The 21,695-nt window shown below is 42.4% G+C and overlaps 1 protein-coding gene across 1 annotated transcript in view; it reads right to left on the bottom strand.

The window, feature by feature from the left end:
* Nucleotides 1-21,695, bottom strand: part of KLHL29 (kelch like family member 29) — a 403,676-nt gene that overhangs the window by 46,876 nt on the left and 335,105 nt on the right. The window contains exons 7-8 of the mRNA XM_082306362.1: nt 10,741-10,940; nt 3,968-4,227 (exon numbers count right to left, since the gene is read on the bottom strand). Of these exons, the coding sequence (XP_082162488.1) occupies nt 3,968-4,227; nt 10,741-10,940 (460 nt within the window). The remainder of the gene's footprint in view (nt 1-3,967; nt 4,228-10,740; nt 10,941-21,695) is intronic.

Here is a 21,695-nt window from a genome sequence, read left to right as displayed (position 1 = left end):
GGGGGATGAGCTCATGGGAAGACTGCTTGGGGTCTGGCAGAAATCTTTGCTTATTTGGATGGTTCAGACCGTCCTGGTTTCCAGACGGTAAAGCCTCCATTATACAATATATTTTTTGCATAAGTTTGCCGGAGTTGTAATAAGCTTATCAAGGGGATAACTGTTAGGATAAACCTTACAATCTTGTCCATCAGTCAGGAAGAGAAGTAAATAGAAAAAACAGTAAGTTCAGCTTTTCCAGATGTGTCAGTAGGCTGCAGGCTTTCCACTCAGTGACATGCAGTCAAGAGGACTCCTACAACCAGCGCTCTGCCTCCGCTGGTACAGGAAATTACCTACCTGGTCCAGACCTCACATCACAGGTTGCTTCTTTTGGTTAGACTGATTTTACACGACTGCACTACCAGCAGCACTAAAATAGCTCCATAAACATTACTGCATGAGCTGGTGTGCTGCTCCAATGCACTGGATACAGTTATTTACCATATCCTAACTTAAGACTTATGTCATTATCTGAACTGCCTTTCTGTCTTATGTAAATGGATCAGTAACATCTAAAGCACTGTTATTCCCTCTTTGTAACGAGGCTTGGATGCTGTTTTTTGTAATGCCACAGAGCACTGTTATAAGCACCATAAGACTTCGTATGAGCACAATTTGCACAATTAAGAGTCAGCCAGAGCGCAGCTTTTCAACTTGCCTTGCAAGCAAATCCTGGTTCCTTCCCTGCCACTGCCCTCCAGCCTGGTGGGGAAGGAATTAACAAAAGCAGAAACAATTCGATACCCGAAGAAGAGCTTTTAGAAAGGCAGAAAAGAGCAGGAAGACAGCAAACTCAACGCCCTTCCAGGAGAATGGGAGGCTCCATTGAAAATCTCCTTCCCAGCGGCTCTCAGAAAGGGATCCGGACAGGAGGGGAGGCAGTGATGGATAAGTTGTCGTAAGAGCACGGCACAAGAGCTGCGGTGTGGGGAACACAAGCGGTGAGATTTACTGTCCCCAGGCGTAAGCTGGTACTCCAGAGTGACACAAAGCCATTAAAGCACAAGGAGTTTTGGAGGGCTGCAGCTGCCCTGAGGGCAGAGGGTGCTGATTTAGAGAGAAGGCTGCCTCTGCAAGCTCTTCTGTGGGGACGTCTCTGCTGAGCGAGCCCCTGCCAGGCTTTGCCAGGGAAGATGGAGATGCAGGCGAGACGAAGAGCACAGACCTTTCCCTGTTTGTGACAGACATCCCCCTTTGGGAGAATCACCAATTCAGTGCTTGGAAGAAGCTGCCAAAGAGGCATTTTAATCACCTGCTGTTGGAACTACTGAAAATAAAAACGTGATGATAGAGCCTGGCCCGTCAGGCAAAGGGAGATGGGGAGAGGGGAGATATGAAGGAAGTGTGGCCCCTGGAAGTCCAGGCCCTGAAGGATTTAACTGCCAGAACTGCCTTTGGGAGAGAGAAATAAAACCAGACTGGTCACCTGAGGAGTGCAGTAGGGCAGGAGTGATGTCCTGGGGCTGCTGCAATTCATGGCTAAAACCTCTCCAGCAACCCTCCCACCAGATCCCACCAGCTGGGTGCAGAAGCAACATTCCTGTTGCTGCATTGGTGTCCTCCACGTGTTGGTTCCTCACCCCAAGGAGTCTGAAAAGAGTTGAGTGAATCCATCTCATCAAACTGTGAATACAGTCAAAATATCCACGCACAGCTCCTGCAAGACGGTCCACTCGGCGTTTACTATTGCCGTGGTCACCCAGTTCTGCAAAGCCCCGAGCAGCCTGTGCTCATGGGAGCTTGGGCACTTCCCGGCATGGTGGGTCTTGCTGCACACCAAGCACAAATTTTCACTCATCATCTTTACCAGAAACAAGATTATTTAGGTCTATCTTCCTTCCTATCCACCTTCAGAGCTATTTGTTCCTGGGCTCTGAAAATGCAGAAGTCATTATTATAAAGATGGTACTTTTCACGGTAAGTATGAGTTCCTACTTTTAGAAAATAAGTACCTATTTAACTAAGAGCTTTGTAATAGATCAAGGAGTGTGCAGAGTACAAAAAATTTGAAAGCTATGATCCAAAGAAACTAGTTTAGTGGTAGAACTGGGCATGAAAATAGTTATCTGCTCGGTATCTTTAATATTAATTTATTCAAGACCCTCATCTCTGGATAAATACAAATTAAAAATTAAAAGCCCTTGTAAAGTAATGCATGAAACCAAAGCACTGCACAGAAATTTGGAGAAGCAAATAAAACTGCCATCATAAACTACAAAGGCACTGCAGAAGCAGGGCAGAGAGGAAGGCAACTCGGAAATAAAAAAAAACAACAGAAAACCAACCCAACCACAACAGAAAGGGAGCAAGGAGGAGATGGCGGTGGTGGTGGCGGCAGCGAGAGCGGGGCAAGAAAAAGCACTGCTTAAAAAAATAAGTGGTTAAAATTCATAACATTACCGCAGCAGGGTGCAGAAGGAAATATTTAAACCAGCAATTTTGAAAACGTAACCTGGACCACCTGGTGAGTGACACCTTCTGTCTGCACCAGGCAAACAGGCTCCTGCCGCAGGGCTCCCGTACTCCGGGCCCCGGGAATAATCCCTGAGGTTGCATTAGCTTCAGAGCTCAGAGCTGCACAAAGCTGACTGCTGTCATCAAACTTCAAGCAAGCAGGGAAATACTTTGTAAAACAGTGTGTTTTTCAAGGCCAGTGAGAGCCAAAAAGGGGCCCATTTCAATAAATCAATGATATCGTGTAAATGGTTTAGGCAATAATAATATTGGGCAATACTAAGCTGGCAGCAGCAGCACAGGCAGTGCAGGCAGAAAGGCATGGAGCACCCCACTGCCCTTAATGCCCTTATCCTCATCCAGCAGCCCTTTGAGGTCGGGAATTGCTATTTCTCCCACTTCCCAGGTGAGGGGCAGAGGTGCAGCTGCTCCGGATCACATCCAATAATGCACTTAATATCCCATTGCACATTTCGGTGCTTGAATTCCCATTTAAATCAAGAAGGTACAGCCTTTCATGATGTGGGATGGCCTCAACAATGCGTGGCCAAGTATTTCCCTGAGTCCCAGTCTGGTCCATAAGAAACTGGACTGTCCTTAAACTAGCCAAAACTGTGAGCCAGGATCAACAGAAATTGGTCTTGCCAGGACGGGCCAGCAACTTTGACCTCCAAAGGAGGGGAAAGGGGGAAAACAGCCTTCCCCTTCTGGGGGCTGTGGGGAGAACTGGCCTCCAAAAGGAGAGTTTTGGGGTTCAGACCACCACAATTCACTACCCACAAAAGCCGACTTGCAGGGCTGCACTGAAGGCAAGTGGCAGGTTTTTAAATATCACCAGGGAAGTCTTCTGGTCCCAGGGACAATCATCAGCCTCCAAACAGTCATTGCTTCTAGCATTTATCTGGAGACAGTGCTGAGCACAGTAATACACTTAGTTTCTTGAGTCAAGAGCAGACTGCATAGCTCAGATGGTTGAGGAAAGGCTAACTCTAATAAATATATAATACCCAAGGGGTTATCTAAGCAGCCAATAAAGATACAGAATCTTTTTTTTATGTACTGAAGTTACACTCATTCAGTATGTGGCATCAAAAGAAGTACAGATTTTCTGACAGGTTTTTATTTCCCACTGTTACTAAAACGCATCCCCTTCTTAATGCAGCATCTCACACAACTCTAATCCTTCCCGATTTATCTCCGACCAAGCCTGCAGCCAACAACTCGAGGCCCTAGCTTTGTACCATGCATGTCACAAATGAGATTTTGATTCTAAATGATCAGATATGGGGATCAGATTTTGCAATTACATACATTTTGTGCATAGCCTTCATTCCCTTTCTCTTTTTTTATCTGAACTGCCCATCCCTTCTCCTACGCATCCTCATGTTTAAAATTGCACTGGGATGGTTTCTATTTTAAAAGAGGCATTCATGGGAACGGAGCAGAGTGAGGCTGCTGAGATTATTTTTACCTGAGCTCTGATTGCAGCGTCCTTCTTAATCCACTTTATCACTGTTTCGTACACCAGCTCCTCTGCTTTGGTGTTCAGGCTGTCATTGGACATGTAGGAAATGAAGTCGTCTTTTGAGATATTAAGGATCTCTTCTTGGTTTGCCACCTCCGGGAAAATCTGCAGGGCGTATGCTTTGGCCATGTTGTATAGTTCAGTGCACTGCATGGCTTCAGCCATGGCTAATATTCCTAAGCAGTTGCTAGCAGTCAGCTGTTTTTCTAAAAAAGGAGCAAAAAAAAAAAAAAAAAGGCAAGTGAGAATTATTAAAAGCAAGATTCACATTTTTACCAAGATCATGAAAAAAATAAGTGCCACGGACAAACCTCCAACCCTAATTAATTTCAAGGAGTTAATTAGAAGCGGCACCCTGCGTTACTTTAGGATTGGGGTTTAAAATACAAAAATCAAAGTCTGACTAACAACTGAGCTGGGGATGGGGAGAGAAATGCACTTTCTGAGTTTGCTTTTTGTGTAAGCCTTCACAAGGCACTGGGGAAACCTACTGACATAATAGCATCTGGGGCTTCCCAAGGGACGGGAACCCAGCCGAGAGACTGCTGCTATTTCTACCGCCTACAATGTTGCTTTAAGAAACAGCAAAGATGTAAACGTCAGTGCAGACACTTAAGAATAAATGCAAACAGCACTAAGGACATTTCTGAGGATGCTGCAGTCGCTTTATGATAATTTTTGCCCTGTTCAGCTACTAAGCTACTTCAAATAAAAAAAAAAAAAAAATCCTCCCCCCCCTTTTTTCCGAAGGAACTTTGTTGCTGCTGAATGTGATGACATCCCTTATGCAAAACACAGATTATACTAACGCCTTCTGTTAAATGTTGTGTAGTGGGTTTCAAAGAAAATCATGCACAGAGGAGACAGCATTATCTCCTACCCAGCAAACAGAAGTAACGGCACAGTGTGTAGCTTTGCATTGAAAGTGTGCTACACCATACATTTGACTGTACTTTTTTCCTTTTCAGCTATTCTGAAGAAAAACCACCAATTTCAGACATTTGCAAGAGCAACTCTCTGATTCTTCTCAGCTTTTGTAAACCAAGCTGCTACTAATAGGCAGAATGTATTCTTTCAAGATATAGGACCAAGAAAAAAAATATAAAAATAAGAGAGACAGACTGCAATAGATCACAGAAGCATCGGTACCAGTGGCAGGCTTCTGCGCCTGAAGAAGGAGAAGTATATCACATATGGGCAGTGTCATATCCTAGCGCACTATTTCAGAGCGCTGGACAGGAATGGGCGATAGCCCCATACCTCTTCAAACAAAACTCCCAACAGATTGCTTCTGCTGGAAATGCTTGGGGATTTTTCCCTACACCCAGCTTCTGCCTTCATCAGATTTAAAACCTGCAGAAAATCTATATGTGGCTTTTATCAAAATGGGATTATGACCTACTTTTTCTTTTTTTTTTTAACCTGGCATGATATTAGGAGTTTTGTGTTGTGTGTGGGTTTTTTTTTTTTCCCTCACTCATTTTATTTTCTTTTACAGATCCACCAGTCTTGAAACTAGGTTATCTCACTTTGCATCAGTTGATTGTACTGACTCCAAGGAGCCCATTTCCTCACGCAGACTGGAGCAGCGGTGCTGTATGCTGTCAGTAGATTTTGTCACTCAAAGACTGCCCAGAGACAGGCTGCAAACTGATAGCTATGAAGCACAAAGCTCCCAAAACTTCTGCTTTTCCAAAAAAAAAAAAGAACCAAAACCCTCTTCCAGGTTCCTTGGTTCTGTCGGCTGGCAGTTTCATGTATACATACGGCTGGGGGTAAAATAATCATCTAACAGAGCCCCAAACTCTCATCATCACTTGGCAAACTCTCAAGTCAAAGACAAATCTGACACCACTCCACCTTATCCTCATACAGTTTATAATAAAGGTAATAACCAAGTCTGATTGATTAAGCAGCCGTTTACTAGCACACGATGGAAAAGACTGGCAAGAATGAGTCTTCGCCTTCAAGGGACTGGATCTGCCTCTATCAGCAGAGATTCCCATGCCATCCCCAGCTGAGCCTGTGGCATGGGGCAGAGAAAGCACTGGTCATGACTGGTTTCTTCTGAGCTGGACAGGTTTTTCTACCTCTAACAGTGCTGGGCGACTGATGCAGCCTGGTACCCTGGCATCCAAGCAGCTCCATGTTTTCCCTTTGAGCTTCCCTCCTTCCTCTTCCCCGAGAAACGGCTCGGTGGCAGACCCAAACGACGTTATCCCTGCCTGACTCAGCAAGTATGATAAGGCCATTTAGAGAGGGGTCCTGGGGAGATGCTGACTACGGTATGTTCAGGAGGCTGCTGATGCACTTCTTTGCGCTTCATCGCACCACAGCAAGGTGGGCGCAGTGATGTCTTTTTAAGATGAGGACTGGCATATGAACTAGAGGGGTTCATTGCAGGTGAGCAAGACAGAGGTTGGGGCAACAGCTATAAGAGGTATGGAAAATCTCTATCCTGTGAACAGAAAAAATACACCTTCCATTTCTCACCTCTGACTCAAAATTTAGGGGCGAGATTGATCTCTCTTGACTCCAGGTGTCTACGGTGCAACTGAGCAATCACATTAGTATCCCTGTACACTCTTAAACAAACAATTCCAAGAAGCAATCTGGTAATATTTTGGATTAATTTGGTAATATTCTGGATAATGACTTCAGGATGAGCAGAGCAGTGCCTGTTACTCTTCACTGACTATAAAGGGAGCCTACATGACTACCTAGATACAGACTTCAGCTATATAATATAGCCCATCCCAAGTGATTGTTTCCAATCCGGAGGTACTTCTGGATGCTGACATGCCGAAGACAACTAAGGACCAGTTTTGCTCCATCTGCTCCTGAGCTGTTTTCCTTTGGATGCTGACATGTTTGCAGTAACTGCTGCTTTTGCCACAGTGACACTGGACTTGTAACAACACACTTTTGTGGAGTTTCACCTTGAGTCCATTCAGAACTTGACTGCTGACTACTAAGCTATTCCCAACGCTCAAGGACAGTTCATAACAGACTTATGAGTGGATTTTAAGGATGTCAGATGTAATCTAGTAGGTTCTTATTGGTTTGAGACAGTGCTGGATAGCATACTTGTTTCTATGTATGTCACAATATTGCAGATCAGCAGCCGGTATTCTCCAGTTGTGTTAAGACATGGTTTTGGAATGGGATCCTGTGCAGAGTCATCATGAGATAATCAGCCAGGCAGACTGCTAAGATGGCACTTCTGGGAGTGGGACGACTTGAGATGAAGTCAGAGATAGATGGTACATAGGAAGGATTACTCAGCGAGACTGCGGTAACAGTATGATGGACGCTCAGTGGTTGATGTAAGTCCCCTCTGTGTGCATTAAGTACTGTATTTTCACTTAGAGATGCTTTCCAGATGATGACTTGGACATCACTAAAATTAGCATAAAATCTGCATTTCGTCATTATACCCTGTGTACGTTCTGATGGGGATCTTATTCCTCAGGTATTCCTACAAGTGTCAAAAGCATGTGAAGATGGGTGATAAGTGGAAGACTTCTGGATGCATCCACTGTCCAAAAGATTTCACTTCCCCTGTGAGAGTGTTCCTCATTTCTCCTGTCTCCAGATATAGTTGATGCTTCAGTTTCTCCAGTGCTGGGCAGTGTGGTTCCCCAGCTGGCTCAAAATTCTCCACCTTGGATGAACAAAAAATTAGCCATAATACTTTCTCTCAAATTCCTAAGGACCATAAAGGCCTGTTCTTCCCTCAGGTGCACGTGCCTATTCATGAAAGTCTCATCATGGTCTGTTGTTCAGTTTTTCTCATGGCTCCCTCTCATACTCTTTGCAAACTTTGTCTTCGCCCCCTTTGCCCAGGAGACTAAGAAAATTCAGAGCTCCTGCTCTTTCCTATTCTGCTCCATGACTCTAAGAGGTTCCACCAACTTCTTTAGACTTAAGAATATTTTATTTTATCAGCAGCAGGCTGAAGTCCAAGCTCAGAATTTGTTCACTCCTATGATGAGGGTCCCTGTATTGTGGATCCAAACCGTGATACTGATGAATCTCCTGAAATCCGATTTGAGCCATGACTGTGATGATAGCATAAAACAAATATGAAAAAAAAAAAAAAGAAAAAAACCTCAAGTCTTCAGCCATATGGATGGAGGAAATACCTATGATGTCCTGACCGGTTTGCAAACATTTGCCCAGTTACCATATGGCGCCTGCACGAACTTGTCAGCATCGTTGCATCAGTCGGCACAAAACTGTTGTCATTTCTCATGGTCTAGACAAAAGCAGAGGAGACGGCATGTGGGGGAGAGAGAGAACGTGGCTATAAATAGCCCAGTGAAGCTGGTTAAGAAATTTCCCATTGAAATGAAACAATTTTCCTGACTCATTTGCAGCATGTTGCCACCAGAAAGTGCAAGCAGATCTGGGGTGCCTCTGCCCAACGCTGCTGAGAGGCCCAGGACAGAGACACAAGAGCTGTCTGGACATCAACCAGGTAGGACCCTGCTGGAGCTTCACGGCTGAGAAAGGATGACCTGAATTTTCTCTGAGGTGGTGCTGTGCTATGCTGAACAGACCTATTAATTTGAGGCTTTTACCTCTTTGGACTTCCTTCTCCTTCTCTCACTATTTAGACAAGGCCACTGATGGGAAAGAATCACTGTTTATACTGGTGAATCCTCCAGAAACCCTGGAAAGAAACCCTGATTTTTACTATATTTTTGCTTTGTGGGGAGCAGAGGTGGCTGGGCTGAAGAGAAAAAACACAGCCACAGAGAAGACAAAATGCCTTTCCCTAAACTTTTTAGATGGCAAATGCTCTACTATCTCTGTAGAGCAATCCAGTCACAGCTATAAATAAAAATAAGCAATTACACTCCAAGAATTCTCCAAATGAGAATACAAAATTCCAGCAACTCTCCATATATCACTGAACTTACTTACAACCAACTCTACTATTTCATACCATAACACGGTTCACTGAATTCAAATATTAACTATCGGAAAAGAGAAATCTCACATTGATTTAGTGAAATAAATGTATTTTGGTTTTGTGGCTGAATCTTTAGAGATAGCTCAACTTACTTAAACATATCTGTTCCTGGAAAGGGCCTAAGACCTAATCACTTTAAAAGGTGGTGAAGGGAAGCTGGGCAAGGCAATGCCAGAGCCAGAGCCCTCACTCGAGGTGCACAACCAACACAGTGGGATTGCAAACCATAGATTTCATTTCCCCATTACCCACCCATCTGAGAACAGACTTTTAAACAAGTGACATATGAAAACCTGGCAAGAAGAGAAGAATACAATACCACAGGTTCTTTGCTGATGCCTGCATTGTACCAGCCTAGTCACAGCACTCATCTTGCCAGCAGGTCAGCTTAGCAGTGAAAATTAACACAGCAGTAAACTGGACTCATTTGAGGTTTTTTTTTTTTTTTTTTTTTTTTTTTTTTTAATGAGTGCAACATTTTCTAAACTCCCATCTTCCACACTGTGTAATTCTAGATGTCAATTTTAAATGAGAACTGTTCAAGAAGAACCTATAGTTCATGTGGGCTGAAGAGGTATTTGGGGTCCAGAGAGAATGACATCTCCCATACCAAGTTGAGGGAGCCTGAATAGAAATCAGAAGTCCAAAAAAGATATTTGGAACTTGGACATGGGAAGTAAGTCATATAAGATCAAGCTCACATTTTTTGTATTAACAAGTTTGTGTTAATAATTTGTAAATTATTACTGTCTCTTTAACTGATATTATAGCCGTGTTAGTGAAGGAGTGGTACGTGATACAGGCAGGAATTTGAACCAACATGTTTCATCTGAGCTCCAGTTCTGGCTCCTCTTCTGCCATGACAGAAATGGGGCTGGATGGTTCCAGTTCAGACCAGTAAAGCTTACTTAACTGAGTTGGCCACCTTGGACTGTTTTGAACTAGTCTATACTGGAAAATATACAGAAATGCAAGGAGCAGGATGACATGGTGCTCTGGATAAGAAGGAATGGGCTTCTCAGGTAGCCATGAGAGGATGGACAGAGGCACTGGTGATGATGTGGACTGGCACACCCTCACTGGGGCAATTGCTCCCCGTGCGCACAGGGCACACCGGTTACCAAGGGAGGGCACAGCAACCTTTCATTCCCATCCACCGTTTGTGATGACACATATCCATCAGACCATAACTCTGTATGAAAGAACAAACCCTGTGAACATTCAACCTGGAGTAGTTCAACCAGATCCCATTTACAAGAACATTGGACATGTGAAGGACTTTCTCATGGATGCAAGAAAATTGCAGATCCTGACTCCTCTGTGGGAGTCCACCTCCAGCTCTTTCAGTACTTGACCAAGCTGGCGTGCTGTAGCACCCAACATTTGCTGTCACAGTTACAAGCAACCTGTGTGTTACACCCTGGTTTCTGTGCAGAGATCAACCTCTGGGAAACAAAATGTCACCATGATACCAAGTATGAAAGAAGATTCAAAAAAAAAGTCTATTCAAGATGTAAAAGCAGTTGCCACTCAAACAACAGGCTACGCTTCTCTAGATCATTTTCTACTGGCCACCGTGCCAGCATTTTAAATTCAAATCTCAACCCAAATAAATAATGTGGGTTTTTAAATTTTATTTTATTATATTTAATCTTGGGTTTCCTAATTATCTTTTAAGAGCTGTTAGAAGAAAGGCTTACAAACCTTAAAATGAGATCTCACTAGATGGAGTGATTCTTACCTAGAAACGAAACGCAGACTTTACAGAAAGTATGAAACTGGAACTTGCTGGCAGCTTCCAGTAGGGTTTTTGCATTGGCTGAATCTATGATCAAAGAACCTGTATAAACAAACTCCAGGAGTAATTCCAGGACATCCGCAGTGAGGTTGGACATGGCCAATTCCAGCTTCTCCCCGCTTCTGCTACTGTCTCGTGGTGACCTGGTAACAGCAGACAATTAAATTACGGACATTACACCATCCCCATTTTGTTGGCATTTATTGATTAGTGAGGGCTAGAAAATCGCTTTGCACCTCATTACATTTCTCCGTTTTTTTTTGTTTACGGAACTGAAGAATATGAATTTTAAAATAACTGAACTTAAAAACTTTAACTGGATCTGAAAGAGAAGAGTCTTAAAGCAAGTCTTACGAAAAATCTGTTTATTGCTACTCTGCATTTTCATGCAAAAACAGTTGCAAAAGAAAAGGAAAGGAAAAGAAAGAAAGAAAGAAAAAGAAAAACAAATGAGCCAACATCAATGAAAATGAAGAACAGGATTAGCTTTCAAAGGGAAACAATACATTTTAACATCTTGGTTAAGATCTCATCTTCTGTGCATAATATAACTGTTAAGGAAAAACCACTCCAATTTCAAGAGAAAAGGTCATCTACTTTTTCAGGAATCCAGCACTGGAATAATTTTAAATGTCATGTGCATTTAAGGATACATTTAAAGACCTTTTCATAAAAAATAACAATAATAAATATTAATTTCTGTTTAGCTTGAACTTCTCAGTATGTTATATTGAAGTACAGATATGATAGATATGCTACGCATATACAGATGGTCATGTAAAATATATATATATGCTTACTCTAAAAATCTATTGTTCCCTTTTAGGCACTAAAAAAAGGAAGCCCTTCATGGCAATTGCTTTGAAAACTGAATACAAGACAAGATAGACAGACAAAATGGTTAGAGCAAAGAAGGGAGAGGGGGGAAAACAACAACCAGCTCTGCCACAGGAAGCCAGCAGCCATCCTCTAGGAGTTTCATGACTGTGGCCTACGGTTTTTCCTGCATGAAGTGCTGAACAATTTGGGGATCAAAGTATCTCCTGCATTTGAAGTGTGGATTAGTGCTTGTGAAATTATTGGACAAAAAGAAAATTATACTGAATTAAAGTAAGGGCCCAGTTCTTAATGCATGGTTGGCTGATGTGTCTGCAACACTAAAGACAGGTTACACCTGAAAGACAAAAGTGATAATAAATTTGGTAACATCAAGGAGGGGAGGGGAAATCTGTTGGAGTAAGAAAATAAACTCTTTTAATGGTTAGGACCATCCAGCACCTTCTCAAAGAAACATGAACTTCTCCTAGGCACTGGACAGTCAACGTCTGCTCGCTCCAATTCTGCTAGAGTACTTGCAAAAGCCATTGCACGATTGACACAAAACCGGCATACGATGCTGCGTGACTTACATGGACTGGCCAAAGCGTCACTATTCACAGGCAACGCCAGCTTTAAGCATGAGCAAGAGCACTACCAACCTCTTGGATTCACAAAGCTGCCTAGAAAGCTGATGGTCAGACCTCTACTACCATAATGGAGAAAAAGTAAACAACATAACAGGTTCAGTTTTGTTCCTTCATAAACCAACATGACACCCCACCCCACCCACCCCAATGCCCCTAAAATATTTGGGGAAATGCTTAAAATTTGCACTGGATGCTTTGTTGCTGGTCTTCCATTGACTAGCCCAAGTCAAGGGCACAGCTTTAATTTATATGAATCTTTGGAGGATCAAAGCTTTAAAGAGGTTTCATTTTTCTACTGAAAGTACTTAGATGGTGTCCACTATCAGAACGGAGATGCAGCTAGCAGTCCTTCATTTCATATCCTTCTCTAAGGTAGTGAACAACAGTTGCTCCCATTCACAAAAGGAAACTGAGGCACAAGGAGACAAATACCCTTGCCTATGATCATAGAGAAAGTCAGGGGCAAAGCAAGGGACTAAACCCCATTTTTTAGTCTAAATATTGGACTGTCCCTTTGCATGGGAATACCGGTGGGTTAGATCCTATTCCACAAGCAGATGGGTAAGAATACATACTGATCACGATACCTGTGGTCCCTCTCCATGCACAGATGTGTACGCTACCCTGAATCCTTATGCTTTATCACACCACAATATTCTTTCTGAACTCTTGCATATGGATTCAATTTTGCACTCAAGGCAGAAAACCTCAGGTGTCAAACAGAAGAGTTGCCATTTCCTAGATCCTCAAGAGGATGTCACAAAATGTTATTTTTTTTTTCTTTCTCACACTCACATAGCAATAACATTCCCCACATCTGATTTATCTCCAGTTGTGCACACATCCGGTGCTGCACCCTGGGCTATCAAAATGCCTCCTGGTACCGATGTAATTCTTGCTGAATTGTTTCCAGAAGCGGTTTGTACCTGACAGCGAGTTCATATTCACGTGGGCTGGTTAATAAGGACATTGTCTAAAATTTAAGTGAGATTTGGAGGTACGCAGCAAGCGACAGAATCAGGCTCTTTGCACTGTGGGAAGCCCCACCGTAAGCAATTATTTATTTAACGCCACTAATTGCACTGTGCTGGCGATGGCTGCGGGATTGACTGCGCGGGACCCGGCAGGAATCGCACGCTCTCTCCCAGCGCAGAGACGAGGAGGCAGAAAGAGAAGGATGACGTGACACCAGTGTCAGCGCAGACATACCCATGTTAGCAACAACTGCAAGCTGCTATTTTTCAGAATAATTAAGTAATAATCTCTTTTACTTTGTAATACACCAAGCAATAAACTGCTGCTGCAATTGATTAAACGCCAAAGAAAAGCTAAGGTGTTTAATCAATCACTAGAGCCACTTACGGCAAATATAATACAAAGCTACAGAGATTATTGATATTACACAATGAGCCAGAAATGGGAAAGAAAATTATCCCTATTCCTTCCTCTGAGATGCCTTGAATGTGTTGTGCTGCTTTGCTTGTGCTTTCTAAGCAATGAACACTTTGGCTTCACGTTTAGCTGGACCAAATACTGAGCCAAAGGGAAATTTCAGCTACCCTGGTTTCCATGCTGGGGATCTGGCTTGGTACGGGCTGAAGAATGGACGGGGAATTGGCTGGAGCAAGTCCTAACGGATCAAAAGTGAGTTTTTGAAGGACTGGAAAAAAATAATGTGGGGACACAGACTGATGTGACTGAAGTGGAAGATGCAGGGACAAATTTCCATAAATTTCTTCTCTGAAATTATTGCAGTGAATCAGGTTGTGGCATCCCCCTCCAAGCCTGACTAAAGCTTTCTGTGTTCCTTCTTTTCACATGTATTAAAATACGAATACGCTCTGCGAGGTTATACTTCGTATATTTGGGATGGAGTCTTCTCTCAGCTACTCTAGGGGAACGGCAATGAAGTGGCTAAAGCAGTATTACAAGAACAGAATTTAGTCCTGTAAATGCATATGCAGTGGACTGGGGAAAATCTGTACGAATGTATACAGCTGTGCCCCAAATAGCTCATCCTGTATCACATCAGGAGGAGTTTTGTCGGTGGCATTGGTAGATGCAAACATTTAGAAAAGTGGTCTCAGAAAAGCAGTGACTTCTCACCTTAAGAGCTGGGAAAAGATACAGCTCTAGCTGGTTCCCCTACTCCTGGCACAAACGCGGGGTATTTTGGGAATGGAGAGCCTGCCTGCTTCATCTTTCAGTCTCACTTGAAGCCAGGCAATGTACACTTATCGTCCGTGGACATCATTAAATGTGGCACATTCTGTTATTTGCCCTGCGAACTCTAAAGTTTAAACAGAATGATGTCATTTTATTGGCCTTGTAATCATTGCTCATATTATAAAGGTCACACATTTCACATTGTGGCAGAAAATCAATAGCTCTCCCAACAGCCTCTGGGGGAAAAAGTTTTGCTTCTGAAGAATAATATATAATAAACAATTTTAGTCCTTACTTTATCATGGCTGAAATCTTGGGGAATAGCTGCAGTAAAAATCTGGCAAAGGCTGATATATAAACTCATTAAAATCAGGAAGTGATTTAGAACAGGACTTTTTAAAAGATTTATCTTGACCTAAACAGCAAAGAGGTTTGTTTAGGTCTACATTTAAACAAGCTCCAAGAGCTCTTTAACAGCTTAATTTTATGGTAGCTGTTGGGGAATTCTTTCAGATTTACAAGTCCTGTATTTCTCCAGCAAGGTGATAGACCTGAGCAACGTGCAAGCAGAACTGAACCCGCAGATAAGCAGAAGCACAGAGACGCTCTGAACGGGTAAGGGGGAGTTACTGAAAAATATTTTGTATTGTCTGGAATAATTAGGTCTAACAAAATAAAGCCAAGGTCTTTGAACATACTCTGGCTACTTATCCTTCAACTTAATTACTTAAACTAGAGAAGACAAAGGCAGGGGGAACCTTTTAAAGTAAAAGATGGCTTGACTATGCTCTCCAATAACAAATCAAAATCGGTGTCCCTTTCTGTTAACTAAGATACAGAAAAGAGCTAAAGTGTTTAAATACTGATAGCAGGAAAAATAGCCCTAAAACCTCATCTGCAAGATTAGGAATGGATCTGACAAAAGAAGAAGCAGAGAACTTTACGTTTTTGGTATTCATTTGTCCTTGAAAATCATTTCCATACATGTAATACACACAGAGAAGAATCAGCACTAGTGTTTTCACGCTTAATAGCAATGCAACCGAGTTTTCTCTATCTTGAATTACAAATATATGTATATCTATGCATTTTCCCTGTATTATTCATATCAACACATTTACTTAACAGAACTTCTGTGAGATTCAGTTCAAAACATTTAATAGTGAGATGCCTTGATTTGCAAAGCCACATTTAGAGTCTGGCTAAAGTAGCTGTGTAAGTGAAACACCGCTAGTGCATCAATTTGTCAATTTATGGACAGCGCTACCGCCTCTGATTCAGGCTTCCCTCATGGTTTGGATATGCTGCCTTTAACCGGCTTGCAACATTATTTTGACTGACTAATGGTTTGGCTACAGCCTCACTCAATTTTAGATCAAATACAAAAAGCTACCTATACCCGGTACAGATGCCAGCCAACTCTCTGTTTACAAGCTATAGTCACAAAGTCAAAACAAATTCTGGATGTTCAAAATGGAGCCATCTGCACAGAATAAACATGAAAAATGTGAAACATTTTATGTAAATGTACATTACTGCCTAGGAACAGTTGGTTCAGCTTCCTCCCAGGCTGCCTGGTTGGGAACAGGAGGACTGACAGAGTTTGTGACACCTATTTACATTCGAAGCCATATGACTCACTGTGCCGTAGACTCAAAGGTATGACGTATATTTAAGCTCTGTGCTCCAAAAGGGCACTGAAATAAATGATTATCTTTTAAAAAAAAGACCCATTCAGAATTATCATTTGTGATCTTTCCCCAGACACGTGAGACTTGGTGTGCGTCTTTTTCTTTCTGCCTCTCCAAGGTCCATCACTTCTGCCTGTGAACAAAGAGCCTGCTGCCATTCCCGGCTTCTCCCAACAGGAGACAACGGCAAAGAGCTAGCTCCATAATATAGCCTCATTTTTGTTCATATTACACTCAGAACTTATTTTTAACAAATAGGAAATCAGACTGATTCTGGTAGTGTAATTAAAAAAAAATTGCTATCTTTGACTATCTATTGCTCAGGATCTCACACAACGCAGGAATTTGAATATCCTCCACTAAAACCCCATTTGAGCTAATGGGAGGCTACGGGATTGCCGGCACGCAGGTGGGAGCTCCAGCTCCACCCTGGCCTGAGGCACCTGGAGCCTGTGTTTTGGGGCTTGTCCCTCCCCGCATGGGCCACAGCGACAGCCTGTCCCACCGGCCAGCTGCCTCCTGGCCTCTTCACCTCGCGCCTTCCCACGATCTGCCCCAGCAGCTCGACATGCTGATCTTGCTGGCTGGCTTTCATAATCAGGAACATAAATGTTTACCCTACATTAATTGTGTTCCCAGTCCACTAGAGCAAAATGTTTGCTACCAAGATTGATAGGACAAAAAAAAAAAAAAATCAAATTAAATTGCTTTGTTCCCTGGACAGTGTTTTGGTCTCCAGAAAACAGGAAATCCAACATTTTTATGTCAGATGAAGCACTTAAATGAAGAGAAGCTACTTCTTTTTATCTCTGTCAAATTATTTTGATTACCAAAGAAAGGACTCCAGACTGGGATAGGCAGCTTCTCATGAGGCTTAAGAATCTGTTAGCTATGTGCTCATTAAAAACTCCTGTTCAAGTCTATACAATTTAGACTGAACATCTTGTTTACTGTGGAACATAATCCTTCAAGCATTGAAACTCCAGGCAAAGAAGAGAGTACAATGTTGCTGCATCTTAACTGTCCACTGCTTGACTTCTCATCATCTTCAGAGTTATTAAGGGTTCAAAACCCACATGTCTATTTATCTTGGGAGAAGCAACAAAGAAACTTCGTTATATTATAGCCAACCTTCAGCTCTGAACAGAACAGACACAACACTCTACATGGAAAGCTGTATTTCATATCGAAGAGCTTGATTTATCATAATTACATGCTCATGAGATATAAAAGCATAGATGCCCAAACATACCAACATACATTTCCATGACACACGCACCAAGATGCATGTGCATACGGAGGTAACAGGTTATTTACTGAGTTATTCAAGTTTACGCAGCTGCAAGGTAATCAGTCATGTAAATGATGACAGGAAGGGACATTTATAGAGCAACATCATTGCAATATGTATGTCATAAGGCACTGAATGTTCTATTAAATAGGATTTAAAAAAAAATAAATTACACCCTAGCATTGCTTCTCCTTTGGAATTATTTTATCAGCTCAAAATGTATTAACTTGCAAATCTCTGCCTTCGTTATACTATCTTGTAGATAAATATTATCTTTGAGCCTCAGCCACTATCCATCTGTCTCATGAGAGACGAAAACATATACTGTAATGGTGCTATTGTATGATTACGATAAAGAACTAGTAAAATCACAAGATTAAATAAATTACATTGTTTAAACACAGGCTTGCAAATTTGTCATGAAAATTTACCTGACCAACAAATTCATTTGCTCACTTTTTACCAGGGTGTTGATACAAATAATGTTCCTTGTTCCAGGCAAACAAAATTTGGCAAGACTAGTGTAACTTATTAGGGTCAAACGCTGCCAGTTTGCACCTGCTCTATCAGAAGAAAATCAGGAAAATTAATGGCTGTGAGCTCAGGCATGCACTAGCAGCTCCTGCTAATTCACCATCACAGAAATGATCATTACAAACCAAGACGAGCAACGGGATTAACAGCAAATGCTTTTGTTCACGGCCAACATGGCCAGAATAAAATAAAACAAACAAAAGAGCCACCTCTCCTATGTACCCTTAATGCTATTCACCGACGGAACCCAATCTAATTGCTCGGTCAAGACTGTTTCTAAAGGCGTGGGATCAATGGCAGCCTGTAACGCTATAGTGTCGGAGATCACAGGCGGAGGCACAAATCTGCCTCCCTGCTGAGATTTAAGAAAGAAGATGACGAGTTTGAAGATGCTGGCTTAAACAACTAGCAAGTGAATGAAGAAGTGAATAGCGAGTGCCCTTGGAAGAACAGCATTTCATGACCTAGACTTTTGCTAGGGACTGAGAATAAACTGAATCTCAGAAGGTACTCGTGGAGAAGGAAAGAAACTGGGCCAACTTATTAACAGCACAAGATCTAACTTGCTTGCAAGCATCTCTGGCAGCCTAATTCAGCAAATATGTGGCAAAATAGCCTGGGGTGAGAGCTACTATTTGTTAAAGGTAAATACAAGATGCAAGCAGGTTTTGGTGGATTATATGGGAATAAGATTAAAAATAAAATGACAGAACAAAAAATTTATTCTCATCAAACTTAAAGCTCACCCCCTTAACCAACTCCTGTCTGATTTGTTTTAATGATATTTATTACACCATCAAAAACCAGCTTAGCAGAGAGCTGGCATTATGCAGCTAATAAATCTGTTTCTTAGGAATGTGGTGAAATTTATACAAGTAATTATCTAGGTAAGTCTATCCAAGGCTCTTTCTCATCATTGCAATGTCTAGAGGGAAAACAATCATAAAATAATGATAACCACAATTATTATTTATTACTACTACTATGATTATGGTAGTGCCCAAAGATCCCAATCAGCATTTCAGTAATTAGAATTAATTCTGTCAGGCACTGGTTCTTTCTCACTCAGCTACAGGGTGTTGCTAGTGCTTTTCTGTGGTATACGTGGAGCCAGCCTGTGCTCTGGACATCAATGAAAGGTAATATATTGCATCACCTATGGCCACCGTATACGTGGGAAAGGGCAGGTAGCTCTTCTCACCCCGTCAACCCCTGCCCACGCCACCCTGCAGAACTGCTCCAAGTATTTCAGTCACCGAAGCTTAGTGCTATGCAAACAAAAAGAGGGGATCGTGATCTGGTATGATCATAACCTGGTCATGTTAATTCAAATTCATTATCCCAATCCAGCAGTGGCTAATCCTTGATGATTTAAATGAAAGGTAGTGAACTGCTGATCCCTGGAGCTACCTGTGAGCGCACTGGAGTCAGAGGTTTGATTACCCTCGTTTTAGGACAAGACTGGCTTTTGGAAGTGGCCCAAAAATGACAGCTTTCAAGAACATGGCTCCAGTTTCTATGCCGTGGAAGTTTTTTTCATTGTCTTTGATCCATTTTGCTTGAACTGCACCTCGTTAGATAACTTCCTTTTCACCCCTAAATCTCAACACAGTCAAGCCTAGACAGGGCTGTGAGATGTAAGTAAATATAGGTAGGTCACCCGCACCGGCATCTTATGAGTGGTTGTATGACAGCTGCAGGGCTTGCAGATAGGTCCAGCCAGAGCAGGAGAGGTGATTAGTCTGTCATTCCTTGGATAAGATTTGCAGGATCTGTAGTTGTGTCTAGAAATTATGTGAGCAAGAAGCCCAAACTGCAGTAAATAGAGATGCTGTCAATGAGGGAGAGGAGCGAGAGGTTAAGTGATTCCGCTTGGTGCCTCTGCAAGCTGCAGCCATTGCAAGGCAGAAGCTTAATTTCTGTGCTGCACCTTGAGGCTTGAAAAGGAGCTCTTCTGTCCTCCTTGCCACGGTTTCTCTTCAGAGCAGGGCACATCGATCTGTCCCTCCTTTCAGAGCAGCATCCAGCCCAAGCCACTCACCCTCCTAACCCGTGGCCATGCTCGCCAGGCTGGAAATAGTCGGGCTGTGACGCCTGCTACGGGTTTTGTGGCAGTTCCTTAGCCTAGCAGCCCAGCAACACCACTGAATATTTGTAAGCTGCAATTCATTTATGTAGAAGACCATACATTTTTGCGTGATGAAAACATGTTTTCCAAGGCCTGGCAGCTGCAAAATTTGAAACCCAGCAGGCAGCTCCGACAGGCAGGCGGGACTGCGGCTGCTCGGCCAGGCAGAGCAAGCGAAGCGCGCTCACGGAAAGGGGCCACCGAAAGCAGAAAGCTGTTTCCCATGCCAGGATTCTGCACCCAACACACAGCAATTACAAGTTTAAGAGAAAAATGTCGTCCATAGTGTAATTTACACCTGCACCCCGGCAGTAAAGGGTAAAGAATATTTTATACGCCCATCCAACCTCCCATTCTCACAGACTCCTTTAAACGGTTTAACAGAAACCACTGGCGCTGCCTGTCTAGGCACAATATGCCTCTCCTGGCACCTGAAACAAACATCATATTTTTAACTCCCTCTTTCTCTGTTTTTAAAGAAATGTTACAGTTTGTCTCCACATTCATTCTGTTCTACAATGGAGCTGAAGCATGCAGATGTAGAAATGCTGCCTGCTCCTCTCCCAGAGTTAAAAGCAAGGCTCTTAATAAGCAGGAAAACACGAAGGGGTCACTAAGAGTAGATTTTTCTTTCATCTGCTATTTCTCATTTTGGGCTTTTTACAACGTAAACACAAACCAGACAGTCTGTTTTCCAGACACCTAAATGCTTTTGCAGTTTTGTCAGACTGTTTCAGATGGATAGTGGCAGGTTTCTCTGTCTTGCATCCAAATGTGGCCTTTCTACACAACGGTGTAAAATGCAGAATGACATCTCTGGCTTCAGTGTAGGTGTAAAGCAAAACGAATTTGGTCCTCTCAACCTAAATGCTTTACTTCTCCTGCCTTCCTGCCCTGCCTTCTAGCCCTAAGAGAGTATATACAGCCTTATTTTAGAAAAAAATAATAAAAAAAAAAAATCTGAACGCTTGCAAAAAGAGGCAACATATTGTGGAAAAGCAATTTGGCCATGAAGTCACCGGCTCTGCTCCTTAGGAAAAGAAGGATGAACATAGCATTGCCAGATTACACTGCATCAAAAATGCTTGCTTCTTGTGACCGACTCTCTTTGTATATGTGACTTACTGCCCTGTGCTAGTGAAATCAGGCAGCCAGGATGATTCTGAGATTAGGAAGCATCATTAAAATCAAATCTTTAAAAAATAAAGCTTGTAGGACAGGATTTGTGTATCTTTAGTAACTGACCACAGAGAAATAAAACTAAAGTCTGCTTATAAAAGCCAGCATTTTGGCCAAGAAGAGACTTTTATGTCAAGTGCTTCCTATTATTACTGTCATATTTGGTAGAGATTCTAGCCCTTTGGGTTGGATTAAGAAGAAGAAAGCAGCAAATTAAAATGTTCCGGTGAAACTCTCTTTGTTACAGAAATATCAGACATTCCATTTATCCAGCAGCTGAATTTGTCTATCCCAAACGCAGCTGGAAAAAAATGATGCCTCTTCATGGGATTTTCTGTCCCTTCCTTCCTTCCAGAACACACACACATCTTCCACCATTTCTTCTAGGGCAGATGATACAAAGACACAGAGCTCATTTCCCTCCTCCCCCAAAGCAAGGAGCT

The sequence above is a fragment of the Platalea leucorodia genome (assembly GCF_965183815.1).
Source record: "Platalea leucorodia genome assembly, chromosome: 3".
NCBI classification, from domain to species: Eukaryota; Metazoa; Chordata; class Aves; order Pelecaniformes; family Threskiornithidae; genus Platalea; species Platalea leucorodia.
This window is presented reverse-complemented; position numbering and strand designations above follow the sequence as displayed.